General features: G+C 44.5%; 3 protein-coding genes across 3 annotated transcripts in view; 2 read left to right on the forward strand and 1 right to left on the reverse strand.

Moving 5' to 3' along the window:
* LOC119654601 overlaps window positions 1-14,011 on the reverse strand; it is a 338,686-nt gene that overhangs the window by 85,331 nt on the left and 239,344 nt on the right. The gene's annotated exons all lie outside the window — the stretch shown is intronic.
* Window positions 5,418-7,240, forward strand: LOC119654598 (zinc finger protein 391-like). Its single transcript, XM_038060067.1, has one exon. The coding sequence runs from the start codon at window positions 5,477-5,479 to the stop codon at window positions 7,040-7,042; it is 1,566 nt and encodes a 521-aa protein (XP_037915995.1). The 5' UTR covers window positions 5,418-5,476; the 3' UTR covers window positions 7,043-7,240.
* The window catches only part of LOC119656272 (zinc finger protein Xfin-like), a 49,756-nt gene continuing 48,017 nt past the window's right edge, over window positions 12,273-14,011 (forward strand). Inside the window, exon 1 of the mRNA XM_038062696.1 lies at window positions 12,273-13,970. Coding sequence (XP_037918624.1) covers window positions 12,324-13,970 — 1,647 coding nt within the window. The 5' untranslated portion in view covers window positions 12,273-12,323. The remainder of the gene's footprint in view (window positions 13,971-14,011) is intronic.

Below are 14,011 nucleotides of genomic sequence, written 5' to 3' on the forward strand. Positions count from 1 at the left end.
TGGTTGCCAAAAAGCCTCATGAATAAGGACAAGCTCGTCCAATCCAAAACCTCAGAATTCCCAAGGGCGAAGGCGTGGTTATCAAGGAAGAGGAATTCCAAGCAAACAGCCAACCTTTTCCGCTCCGTATAAATGGATAGTTTCTGGAGGCACTGGAAAAGGCAGATCACAAAGTGCAATTCGGAGTCAGGAACGCAGAGGTGAAAGTGTTCCGCCCCGCGACCCCAGACGACGACCTGGATCCAGGCGACGCCGCCAACGAGCTGTTGAAGAAGATGAGGATCGACGGTCCGACGGTGGCTAACGAACTCCATACACAGGCAGATCATACTGAGAGTAGCGCAGATAAACTTGCACCTCAACTAATTTGCTGGTCTTCCTCTTATAGGAAGACATCGACGTCGCATTGACACAGGAGCCCTAGATCCGACGAGGCCGAACCATTGAAGAGCTACAAAGTAAATTTTATAATTTATTCCACAGCACAAGAGACACTGATCGGGGTAGACCTAAAGCATGTATCCTCGCCAGGAAGAGTCTGCACACTTTTCTGTGTTTGGACCTGAATTTCAGTGACCTAGTCGTGGTCAAAATGGAGCAGTAGGGAGCGAAGAACGTGTACATTTTCTCGACTTACATGGTTCACGGCCAATCAGCTCCGCCGGAAGAACTATAACATTTGACGTCAACCATCACAGCAAAGAAGAGCAACCTGTTAATAGGCTGCAATGCCTATGCAAGACATACACTTTGGGACAGCAAGTCATTCTTTCAATCATACTATTATTAACATAAATCTATCGGCATATAACAGGGACAGTACACAAACCTACTATTTTCCCAGCTCAGAGAACTGCGAGGTCGTTGATATCAACCTACTAACCGAAACTGGGATTCTTCACAAGCGCACTCATTGGGACCGACATCACATAACAGTTTTGCTAATGCCTGTTGCGAACGACACGACAGAATATTGTCTAGCTTATTTGCAAGGTACACATATGTTTAATATTGAAAACTGTTGCCTCAGACAAAAGATAGACAAATGTCTGCGCATGTTTCAAACATCAGACAGACAGATGTCTGCATCAGACAAAATTTTTTTCTCTGTTGCAAAATTTGTCTGACGCAGACATTTGTCTATCTGATGTCTGATGCCGACCCAGACATAATAAATATCCGTCTGATGTGTGAGATAGGCACAGACAGTGTATTCCAAGTGGAAGTATCCTGGCGATGGCATGATTTAACACCAAAACGTAACATAGCCATTCTGACAGACAGCCAAACGGCCATTAAGGCTTTGTACTGAACGCGGAGATCCTCCAACGCTGAATTGTATAGGTGCACGCTCAAAGTCGCTTTCTTCTGGGTTCCCGATCATAGGAACATAGCGGGGAACGAGACGGGGCTCTGCCCTTAGCAGATAGGGAAGGTTTACCTCCTGCGTCTACAACAAAGCCCGATCGCGAGAGCTCTTGTGCCAGACTCGTGTAAATGCATACGGACACTAGGTAAGCCATTGGAGACCTCAGCGAGCTCTATAGATCTGAGCCGCTCTTACCACAGCAGTCATGGTATTAGGAATTTGTGTATTAAAACGACGCACCACAGCTCTAATTAGGTTTCTCGAGGCTGTCACTGATACCTACCTACCCTACCCTACCGATATTTTAAGGACCAATTGTTCTCTTCCTCAGTGAATTTTAATGTGGACTGGCGTAGCTAGCATTGGAATTGTAACCTACAGGATAGCATCTAGAAGGCAATTTGGTTAGCATTGCGCTCGACTGAGATTGTTACCCTGATTTGACTCAGGTATTCATTCAGAGCTGAGTCGACTGGTATCCGATGTCAAATCACGATACAAATGCCACTGCCATCAGTGACCTTCCGTATGACAGCATTGTGCTCTAACCACTAAGCTATCCGGACAAATTTGCCAACTTGGAATAGAGGCCAAGTTTTTTTTAATTTAGATTGTAAGCACTGAGGAAGGGAACAACTGGCTCCCGCAACACATATTAGGGATCAAATATACTAGTGTTATCCTTAATGAAAAAACAACGTTTTTCTATGTTTTTTTTTTAAATCATGGGTGTTTGCCCAAAAGGAGTAGCCAATGGACCAGAAGAGTGGGAGGAAGTTCCTCTCCAATCTCTCACCATCAAGTTGATGACGAACAAGGCTCCTTCAATTCTAAACAGAAACTTTTAATAAAACTTATTAAAGGTGAGCAAGTTCTTCTTTTTCTTTCGTCTTTACCCCTTTCACAAACGGGCTCGGCTCGTCGTGATCGGTTGCGCCATTTCGCTCTGTCAAAGACTTGATCTGGATACAGTCGCGAGGCTTTCAAATCACCATCCAGCGTATAAGGCCAGCGTTGTTTCGGACAACCCTTTGGTCGTTTTCCATCAATTTCGATGTTCAGACCAAACAGTGAAATCTCATCAGCGCGAATTACATGACCATATCATAAAAGATGTCTCTCTCGTAATTTTTCCACGATCCGTGTAACCCCCAATCTGATACCATGTTGTATGAGGCGATCATTCCATTTTTGAACAAGTTGATCGAGATCAGCTTTGCTATGAGACGTTAGGAAAACATCATCTGCATACAGTGTATAGGGCGCTGGGCGTTGCATGTCCTGTGTGACAGTGTCCATAACAAGAACAAAGAGGGGTTTTGAGAATTTAACAATTTAACTCAGTGCACGAATTCTTCTGGCACAAGTCATAGAGCAAACCAGATGAGTTCCTGTGGCACACAGTCAAACGCCTTCTCTAGATCCAGAAACGCAATGTTGAACTTTTTTGGTTGTCTTGAGCGTTTGAATGAAACGAAAAGATTGTTTTTCGATTAGGGACAACCCGATTGTTGTATTTGGCTTTGACAGTTTCGATCGCAGGGCAGAGACGATCTCATTAGACGCTCCCTCAGCGCCTCTACCCTGCGGAGCAACTCATTCCCAAACAAAATTTTCATTTCATTAGCTTAAACCAGTTTAAGTTCAAATCAGACGATTTCGGTCGATATAATCCATACCCTTGTCGATTTTTGAATTCAATAAAAACGAGCTAAATGCCACCCCTTTACCGCTTTCGGTCATGCTTCTCCGCAGGGTAGAGGTGCTGAGGCAGTGTCTGATGAAATCGCCTCTGTCCTGCGATCGAAACCGTCACAGACAAATACAATTTTTGAAAGTACTGGGCGCTCGCCCACGAACAGAGTAGTCCGTGCACTTAACAGAAGGAGTAAGTTGCTTCTCGAACAAGTGCAAGCCGCCATTAAATGGATGGTGGGCTGAGGACAACTCATTCCCAAACAAAATTTTCAAACCGATTGTATTTATTCGTATATATCGATATGTCGGAAGTCAGTTGCTTCCTCAGCGCTTACAGTCAGATTGTAAGCATCGTTTAATTCAAAACTCCTCACGATATTTCTGCATGAATAACCGCGCATCGTGTATTGTATCAGTAGTTCCACAGTTCTTAACAAACCCAGCTTGATTCACGGTTTATCGAGAGCAACTGGATCCATATTGAAACTGTGGTACTTCTTTGCCAGTCAGATGGCGTTCTGCTCCCTTAATTAGCCGATTGAAAAATTCACTGAGCCTCAGTGTTTGGTCTCAGCATTTCGCTTTCCAGAACTCATTTGCGATGTTGTCAGATCCTGTTACTTTCCCCGATTTCATTTGTATTACAACTCCCTCGACTTCAGTCACGATAACAGGTCGAATTGCTCCAAATCTCAGTAGCGCTTGTGTAAATGGGGGGATGAACAAATTTTTCCGTTGAAATCAGAACACAGAACTTCATTTGAACACCTTCATTTCAAAGCCAAGTATCTCAGTTGATGAAACGCTTAGCTGGCTTGGTGATCTCGAGGGTTGCATAAACCACTTTATGAATCGTGTTTTTAACTTGGTTCCGTGATTCTTCTTGATTCGTAATGGTTGGAAATCGCGGAAATGAAATCATTTCCTCCTTTTTTCTTACAAAATCGCCACCATTCAAGGCAAGCCATATGTCTGGACACGGGTAGAATTTTTGTATTCGTCTCTCAGAATGTCATAACGAATCGGCGATTGTACAAATCAGTCTTTATCTATCTTCATCTTAATGATATGGTAACCGGTATCCCGTCTAGGCCTGTCTTAATAAGGAACTCCAGACACCTTGGTTTTAGGCCGAGGTCAATCAATTCGATATCCCTAAAATCTGTCTGGTCTGTCTATGCTATCGCTCCATCTCAGGCAGGGTCTGCCTCGTCTTCCTTTTCTACCATAGATATTGCCCTTATAGACTTTTCGGGCTGGATCATCCTCATCAGATTAAGTGACCCACTCACCGTAGCCTATTGAGCCACAACCTGACCTGGGATTTCGTCGTCGGGGGCCAAAAATTCTTTGGAGAATTCTTCTTTCGAACGCGGCCAAGAGTTCGCAATTTTTCTTGTTAAGGACTGGCAAGATCATTGTCTTGTACAGTAAGAGCTTTGACCCTATGGTGAGACGTTTCGAGCGGAACAGTTTTTGTAAGCTGAAATAGGCTCTGTTGGTTGCCAACAATCGTGCGCGGATTTCATTGTCATAGCTGTTATCGGTTGTGATTCTTGGCCCTAGATAGGAGAAATTATCAACGGTCTCAAAGCTATAGTCTCTTATCTTTATTCTTCTCGTTTGACCAGTGCGATTAGATGTCGATTGGTTGATTTTAGTGCTGTATTTCGTCTTACTTTCATTAATGAACAGTCCAAGATTGCGCACCGTCTGGATCTGGATCATAATGTCGATATCGTCAGCATAGACCAGAAGTTGGGTGGACTTAAAGAAGATGGTGCCCCTCTATGCTATCATACGCGATGAAAAGATACTGCAACGGATGTCCATATTTTAAAAGTTTTTCCATCGCTTGCCACACAAAAAAATCTGATCTGCTGCTGATTTGCCCGGAGTGAAGCCTCTTTGGTATGGGCCAATGATGTTGTGGGCGTATGGGGCTATTCCACCGAGCAAAATAGCGGAGAATATCTTATAGATGATGCTCAACATCGTGATACCTCTATCATTGCTGCACTTTGTCATATCTCACTTTTTAATATTCATGTTGTATAAAACCTTTGGGACAATATTCATCATATAACAATAATCTTGTTGTTTTTTGTATCAAGTCATATAAGCCCTCAAAGGAATTTAACAATTCACGTATTGTGTTCGTACTGCAAGCACCAGGATGTAACCGTTAATTTTTCAACTCACATGCAGCCAAAAAAGTGCTATCCAACGAACATTGCCGTCTACTAACAGCCATTGCAACACCCACTGTATAATTTACTGGACACCATTGTGAATTGGTCTAGCAGTAAATCAACAGGTTAAATGTCAAACAAGCGTCAAATGAAATCTACCAAAACAGATCAGATCAACAACTTTCACGTGTCAGATTTATTTACCTCTCATGACGTTATGAGTTTACTTAGTATCGAATTCGTGGACCCAGAAAGTCTCGAGATCAAAAACGAAACAATCGAGGAGGATATTTCCAATGCTTATTCCGAAAAATCCTGTTCAGATTCTGGCGTTCCTAATGCAAAATGTGGCGAAATATTCACCTCAAGCAATTGTGGTTTTATCTTAATGTGTGCATTCTGTGGTGATTGTTACAGAAATATTCCGGAATTTGGAGAGCATCTGCATCAACATCATAAAAACCAAGATGTGGATTTCTACGAAAGTCTTTGGGATAGCGAGAATGAGGCAAGTGTGGACAGTTTCGGTAGAGATGAAGAGCACGATGTCGATGATTGCGAGGCGCTTGAAGAGGAGTTTGAATGTGAGACTTGTAAAAAACAGTTCGTGTCGCACCGGCTACTCGAACAGCATAAATGTCAGTCTGTATCCAGTCAACACATTTCGGAAACTAAGGAAGAAGGTGCTGAGAAAGTTGACTCTAAGCATCCAGTCAAAAACGAGTCATCAAATTCTAAATGGTCTTGCAATGTCTGCAACGAACAGTGCCCCAGCCAGCAGTTGCTGCGACAACACAAGTGTAAACTCAGTAAAAAGTCCAAAGAAAAGTCCGTTGTAAAGGATACACCGGACAATCTCGAAACAACGGAAGAGTCTTCCCAACAAATTCCCGAGGATCATTCAGACTTCACTAACAACAGTAAGAAGCAGAACGATCTAAGCAAACCTGGCAGTAAATCTAAAAGGCCGCAAGGGAAAAAGGTAAACCCAGATTTCTACTGTGAAATCTGTGACCAACTATTCAGCTACAAAAGCTTCTTCAGAAAACATGGGATGCGTCATGCAGTAGCACCGATCGCGCTACAAAATGATCCTGAATATCTGAAATGCCACTATTGTGGTTTGAAACTCGCAAACAACGCCGAGTGGTATGATCACGAGAATTCTCACACGGAGGACACTAAATACAAGTGCCCCTGTTGCCCGAAAAGTTTCAAAAGACGTTATCAACTCAAATTGCACGCGAACTCCCACACGGGGGATCGACCCTACAAATGTCCTCACTGCAAGGCCGCGTTCTCTAACCCCACCAACATGCAAACCCACGTCAAGCGCGTTCACCTGCGCCTAATGCCGCACGAATGCACCCTCTGCGACAAGAAGTTCGTCAAACCCGTGGAACTTACCATCCACATGCGCCAACACACCGGTGAAAAACCTTATCAATGCGAGGAATGTGGGAAAAAGTTCATACTAGCCGTGCAACTCAACGAACACCGCAGGCGACATGCAAACTTGCGGGACGCCAAGTGTCCTTTGTGTCCGATGGCCTTTAACGGTAAGAAGATGCTATCCAGACACATGGTTAAGCATTCGGATTTACGCCCCCATAAATGTGCAACGTGCGGTCAGGCTTTTAGCCGGAAAAACGCTTTGGTCGCTCACACTAAAATCCATCAAGATTTCAAGGAGTACGTTTGTCCCATTTGTGGAAAGGCATTCGCTCAGCGAGCTGGACTGTATTCACACAAAAAATCACATGTGACCCCGCTAAATTCATAGCATAAGTTTGTGGTGTTTGTCCAATTGATATGAACGTGATTAGTGAAGCGCAATAAAATTATTCTTGAAACCGTTCAGTATGGACGCGGATCCTCTTGGGAGTCCTACACTGTCGCGCGACTTTTTCTAAGAAAATGGCACCAAATTTAGGAATAAAAAATTGATTGGCGTAGTTTTTATTATTAAAAATAAAGTAATATGGAGAAATCAACAATTATTGTTTTTTTAAGATATTATAACATGCGATACCACGACCATCTGGTTGTGGATAAAATCCAGTTCAATAAGTTGCGGTGGGCGGGTCACTTAGTCCGTATGGATGAGGATGATCCAGCCCGGAAAGTCTATAAGGCCAATATCTATGGTAGAAAAAGAAGACGTGGCAGACCCTGCCTCAGTTGGAACGATGGCATTGGCCAGGACGCCCGGCAGCTTTTAGGGATATCAAATTGGTGAAGCTCGCCAATACGGATTGGTGTTGGTATCATCGCAAGTTTGGTCTTCACACAAAGAGGTGCAAACAAACCCTGCGCCTCCCCATACTCCGTTCAGCAAAACTAAAAGAACCGCCGGTCTCAGGCCGCAGAGTTTGGTATCGCGCTTCCAGCGGAAAATCGCCTGCGATTCGAATGTCCTCATATCGCTACTCCCGATAGAAACAGTTCCTGCGCCAGCCTCTCATGCTCCGTGCAACTAGCGCCTCACCAATTCACACCTTCGGCACGCTCAGCCTGGGGTTGCACCGAATCTACCCTGGCGGTTTATCATCGCAGATTTCCATTCAGCCATTATTGGCGCGGATTTCCTAGCGCATCACGGTCTGCTTATAATCGTCAAAGGAAAAAAGCTGGTTGACTCGCTAACTGGAATCACATCGAAGTACAATTTAATAGTCGCGACGATCGTCCACAGTGTTTCCATTGTGTCTAAGGCCGCACACCGCCTGGTGAATTAGGCCTCCGATACTCGACACTCATGAATAAATTCAACATCTGCTCGCAGCACGCCACCACCATTTCTTTATTCGATCTTCCCGTTCAACATGAAATTCACACCACGGGCCCTCCGGTTTTCGACCGACCGAGTAGGCTCACCGGCGCCCACCTAGAAGCAGCCAAGGAGAAATTTAGAGTTCTGCAGGAGCAGGGCGTCGTACGCCCCTCAATGAGTTAGCCCCCTCCACCTCGTCCCGAAAGCAGACGGTTCATGGCGAGTTACAGGGGACTACAGACGCCTGCAAGCCTGTACTACCCTGGACCAGTACCCACTACCAACCGTCGAGGACTTTCTTCAGGAAATCAGAGATAAAGTTTTCTCTGTAGTGGGTCTACGTAAAGTATTCTATCAGATCCTTCCTCCCCCCCGCCGAAAGGGATATTCCGAAGACGGCTATAACGACCCCATTCGGTCTCTTCGAATTTACTCGCTCTACAATGGGCTAACGAAACGCAGCTCAGTCTCTCCAGTGCACAATGCACCATCTTCTGCACGATTGCCCATTCGCAAGGTGCTATTCATCGCCTTGGACAACCAGGAGCAGCACCTCCAGCATCTGCGTCTTCGAGATACTACGCAAAACGAGGCTTCGTTTAAACCCCGGCAAATGCGCTCTCGATATGAACCAGGTCGAATACCTCGGCTACACCTTTTCCGAAGAGGGAGTCAAAAACCCAGCCCACAAGATCCAGGATGTCAAGAGCTTTCCGAAGCCTGAGACAGCCCCCGAACTTCGGCGTTTCCTTTCTAATTCGCTACATTCCCAAAGCAAGGGAAATTACGGCTTCCCTCAATGGCCTGCTAAAAGGACTTCCAGCCAAGCTCAGGAAGGCTCGTTTAATGTGAACAAAGGAGGCATTTCGCAACACCAAGTCACAGTCCGTTACATCAAGGAGGAGGACAACATCGTCGCTGACGCCCTTTCGCGTACTTGCGCCGTCACCATGTCGTCAATAATCAGCCCCCAGGAAGTTGCTATAGCACAGGCAGACGATGAGGAATTGCCTCACTTTTCCAACTCTACGTCCATAGACCTTCAGCCGTTAATCATCGACGGGCGCTCCATTATGTGTGACACGTTAACAGGAATTATCAGGCCATATCTTTCCGTTACACTCCGCAAAATAGCTTTCGACCTACTCCACAACAAAGCACATCCGAGTGTCAAGGCGATTATACGCCTTATGACACAGAGATTCACCTGGAAGGGGATCAAAAAGGATATCACGCGATAGTCACAGCAATTTCAGCCCTGTCAGCGCGCCAAAGTACATCACCATAATCGTTCGGCCCTTGGAAAGTTTGTCAGATGTCTGCTTCGACCATCTACACGTAGACCTCATTAAACTTTTATTGGTGCAGGGGTATCAATATTGCCTCACTCTAATCGAAAGTTTTTCGAGGTGGCCAACGGCTATCCCGATACCCATCCAACAAGCTTCAACAGTTGCCGACGCTCTATACACCCAATGGATCTGTAACTTTGGTTCACCAAGGACTTTTACTTCAGACCAGGGTACACAATTTGAATCGTCGTTGTTCACTGAGCTCGCCAACCTCTTGGGCGCTAATCAAATGCCGCCTTGAGACGGAACAACGTTACGTCGCCCCCACAAAAACCGACGCAGCACGGACGAGTCTGAGTTCGACCGCCGAAGACGACGCGCGCAATTCTTGTTCCGTCCGCTTTTTTAGGACTGGTAGATTCCATTCAAGACTTGTTAGAAGTAAATTATTGTTTTACGGTAAACGACCGCATTTCCTTTTTTTGAGAGAAACAAGGACTCGAGCCAGGACAGCGGCTTACCCGTAAATGGCTATCCAAAGACAGGCTGTGTGCATGGAGTTGACGCGAATTGTGAAGTCTTTGCCACAACCATACATCGATAGCAGAATTGGATACGAGGCAGAATCAAACTTTTCATCTCCCGGAGAAGCAAGTGAGCGTAATGAACTCCAATTATGAGCTTTTTAACGAGGCACGGGTGCAGGAAGTGGATTAGATTGGCGACGAAGTAATCTAATCGAGCTCTTTTTATTAGCTTTGCGTGAGATACAGCTTTCGCTGGACGGTCAACGAACTATAAGAGGGATTTTTGAGGACGCGAAAAGCTGCATCCTGGTCTACTTCATAACTACAATTTCTTGGTGCTATTGAAGCAGCTACCGAATCGAAAACCCATGAACGTGAAGACTTTGAGTTTGGATTGCCAATTGATGAAGATTCGAATGGTGCAAAGTGACCTAGATCTTCTGTTTCGCCTTAATATGCCATTGCTAGAGAAACGATCGTTCCAACGCTTTTCACTACTGCAAACTAGAAGCAAAAGTTATTTGACGGTTAGTGGTACTACCCAACATTTCGTCTTTATGAATGAAAGGAAAACTTACTAATGTATCCATATTTTGTCAGTAGCTGATGGGACGCGTATCGCATGTGAAAAAACTGTCCCTCACATCTGGAAAGGCACATATTCCACCATATCAGTATACAAACAGTACTGAAGAAGGAAACAAGTTGTTCCCGCAATATCGATATACGCCGAATAAAAATTACTTCTAGCGACGGAGACAGTGTTGAGTTTTAATTTCTAAAAAGTTTTTGCGAGAAATACCGCGAGCAAGGACTTTCGTTCACTACCGCTCTCCAAACCATCCCCTGGAGGATGCTTGACAGTTACTTGAACGAGGGAAGGTTAGCCGACTAGGTGAATAGGGATCCGTGGGAACTCGGTTATAAAACCGAAAAATTGAGGACATGTGGAAATCGTGTTCATTTAACGCCGAACAGCAGGGCCGAAGAGTACGAACAATATTCCATACGATTCCTCTTCGGGTTGATGACAAAAGCATGGAGGGGCTCGGGATTGTTTGCTTTCCATAACAAAAGAGCTGGAAGATGCAGTCCTCTCTATGAAAAATAAAGTGGCCCGATACGTTCTACCGTGGACTTATTCCCAAAGCAGTTCGGTTTTAAGGCAGGAACATTCACAGCGGATGCTTGCATGAAAGTTGTGGATGCTATTTATCGAGCTGTAATGCTTCGTGTCAGAAATGCCTTCGATTCCATAAGATTGCAGATACGCTAGGCACATTGCAAATTAGTTTCCCGCGCCCGGCTACCTCTTGCGATATTGAGGGATTACTCGTATCTAAAAAACCGCTTCCTGCTCTATGAAAGGGTGGAGAGCCAAAAGAAGATGGATATTACGTTGTCTGAAATGCATATTACGATATTCTACTAAGAATGGACATGCCAGAAGGGTCTCTCATGGTCATGACTGGACATGCCAGAAGAGTCTCTCATGGTCATGACTGGACATGCCAGAAGAGTCTTTTATGGTCGCTTATGCAGATGGTATTAGAGCACTTCCCGAACGCACTGTTGAACAAACGCAAAGCAGTCTTGGCATATTGATGGGTTTTACCCTTGCGCAACAAAAAAACCGAAGTAATCATCTTGACTAAAAAGAGAACCAAAAGTTAAGTACTTTGGATTGATGTTCGACTCGAAGATGAGCTTTTTCGCGCAAATCAAAGCAGCAACGGTCAAGACTACAGTTAGAGTTTCGGCTTCAAGTCGGCTAGTGAGTTCAAGGCAGCTGTCGCGGAGGTTTGGTTTGATGCTATTGGCGAAGAGGCCTTAAGCGTCTGGTGATGGTAGATTTACAGGTGTTATCTGCTTACCGTGCATTCTCAGGACCAACTATGATAGTGATTGCCGTTGCCCTCCTTGTTAAGGAATGAAAGACTACCCACAAACACAAAGGAGAGGATTCAAAGGAAATGGTTGGTCATGAAATGAAAACTCTCCTGGAAAAAACGAGTCAAAACCCAGATAGATTGCACAGCTCATCGGCAACTTAGGTCCGTGGCAGATCCGACAGCATAGTAAGATTGTTTCCTTACCCAACTGCTAAGCGAACATGGAGTTTTTCAGTGTCACCTGCATAAGATTAGGTAGGCACGATTCCATGACTGTGGGTTCTCCAATAGGGAACGATGCCGGTTACACATTTTTTGTCTTGTAGATGGCGAAATGTTTCGAACGGAACAGTTTTTGTAAGCTAAAATAGGCTCTATTGGCTACCAACAGCCGTGCTCGGACTTCATCGTTATAGCTGTTATCGGTTGTGAGATGTATTATTTACTAAACGGAGAACGCCATTGTGAATTGATACAACGATTAATCAAGCACCAGATGTCAGATAATCAAACAAACAGCGATTCAGCGGAGACCATCAGCAGCTTGTGCTAGTCCGATTTATCTACCTCGCATGAAATTATGAGTTTAAATAGTATTGAATTTGTGAACCCAGAAAGTTTTGTGATAAAAAGCGAGCCTGAGGAAGATATTTTCGATGTTAATCCCGTCGCTTCCAATTTAGTTCCTGATGTTTATAATGTGAAGTGTGGCGAGATATTCACTTCAAACAATTCCAATTTTACCTTAATATGTGCGTTCTGTGGTAGTTGTTACAGCAATATTCCAGAATTTGGGGAGCATCTGCGTCGACATAATAAAAATGACAATGACGATTTCTACGAGACCATTTGGGATAGTGAAACCAAAGAGAGTGGTGGCAGTTTCGATACAAATGATGTCCTGGGCGTCAGTGATAGTCAGTTGCCTCAGGAGGAGTTTGAATGTAAAGATTGCAAGGTGTCCTTTGGATCAAAGACACTACTCAAACAGCATAAATGCCAGACTAAGTATGATCAACAAATTTTGGAAGGCGGAGAGGCAGGTGTAGAAGAAGTTGAGCATAAGCATCCAATGGACAACAAGCCGACAATTAGCAAATTGTGCTGTACTTTTTGTCACAAATCGTATAGTAGCGAGCAGACGCTGCGACGACACAAGTGCAAACGCAATAAAATGTCTAAACAAAAGCCCATTGTAGGCATTACGCCACATATTGCCGATGAACCTGAGGATCCTTCTCAGCAAGTCGGGAAAGGCCATTCTGACCTTGTCAGTAGCCCTGAAGGCAAAGATGATCCAAGTGAACTTAGTAATACATCAAACCCGCTAGCGAAAAAGTTAAACCCAGACTTTTATTGCGAAATATGCGACCAACAATTCAGTTCTCAATTCTCCTTCAGAAAGCATGGGATGCGCCATCCGGTAGCCCCAATCGCACTGCAGAAAGATCCTGACTACCTCAAATGCTCTTATTGTGGTTTGGAACTCGCAAATACTTCCGAATGGTATGACCACGAAAATTCTCACACTGAGGAGAATAAGTACCAGTGCCCCTACTGCCCGAAAAGGTTCAAACGACCTTATACACGTAAATTACACATGTACAGTCACACGGGGGCTCGACCTTTTAAATGTCCTCACTGCGGGGCCGCATTCTCTAATGCCACCAACATGCAAACCCACGTTAAAGGTGTCCACCTTCGCCTAATGCCGCACGCATGCACCCTCTGCGACAAGAAGTTCGTCAGAAATGTGGAACTTAAAGTCCACATGCGACAACACACCGGCGAAAAACCCTATCAATGCGAGGAGTGTGGAAAAAATTTCATGCTAGCCGTTCACCTCAATGAGCATCGAAAACGACATGCAAACTTGCGGGATGCCAAGTGCCCTTCATGTCCGATGGCTTTTAACAGTAAAAAGATGCTAGCCAGACACATGATTAAGCATTCGGATTTACGGCCTCATAAATGTGCAACGTGCGGTCAGACTTTTAGTCGGAAAAACGCTTTGGCCACTCATGCTAAAATCCATCAAGATGTTAAGGAGTACGTTTGTGTTATTTGTGGAAAAGCATTCGCTCAGCCAGCAGGACTACATTCACACAGAAAATCGCATATGAAATCGATGGATTCGTACGATAAATCTGTGCATGAGGGTACTACCCTGCACACGGAAAAAATCGTGCTTGAACAACCAAATTTTAATATTAAAAATAAAGAAATATGAAATGTAAAATCAGAAATTGTTTTTTTAAAGCATTATTT

This window comes from Hermetia illucens, chromosome 4 (genome assembly GCF_905115235.1).
Source record: "Hermetia illucens chromosome 4, iHerIll2.2.curated.20191125, whole genome shotgun sequence".
Classification (NCBI taxonomy): Eukaryota; Metazoa; Arthropoda; class Insecta; order Diptera; family Stratiomyidae; genus Hermetia; species Hermetia illucens.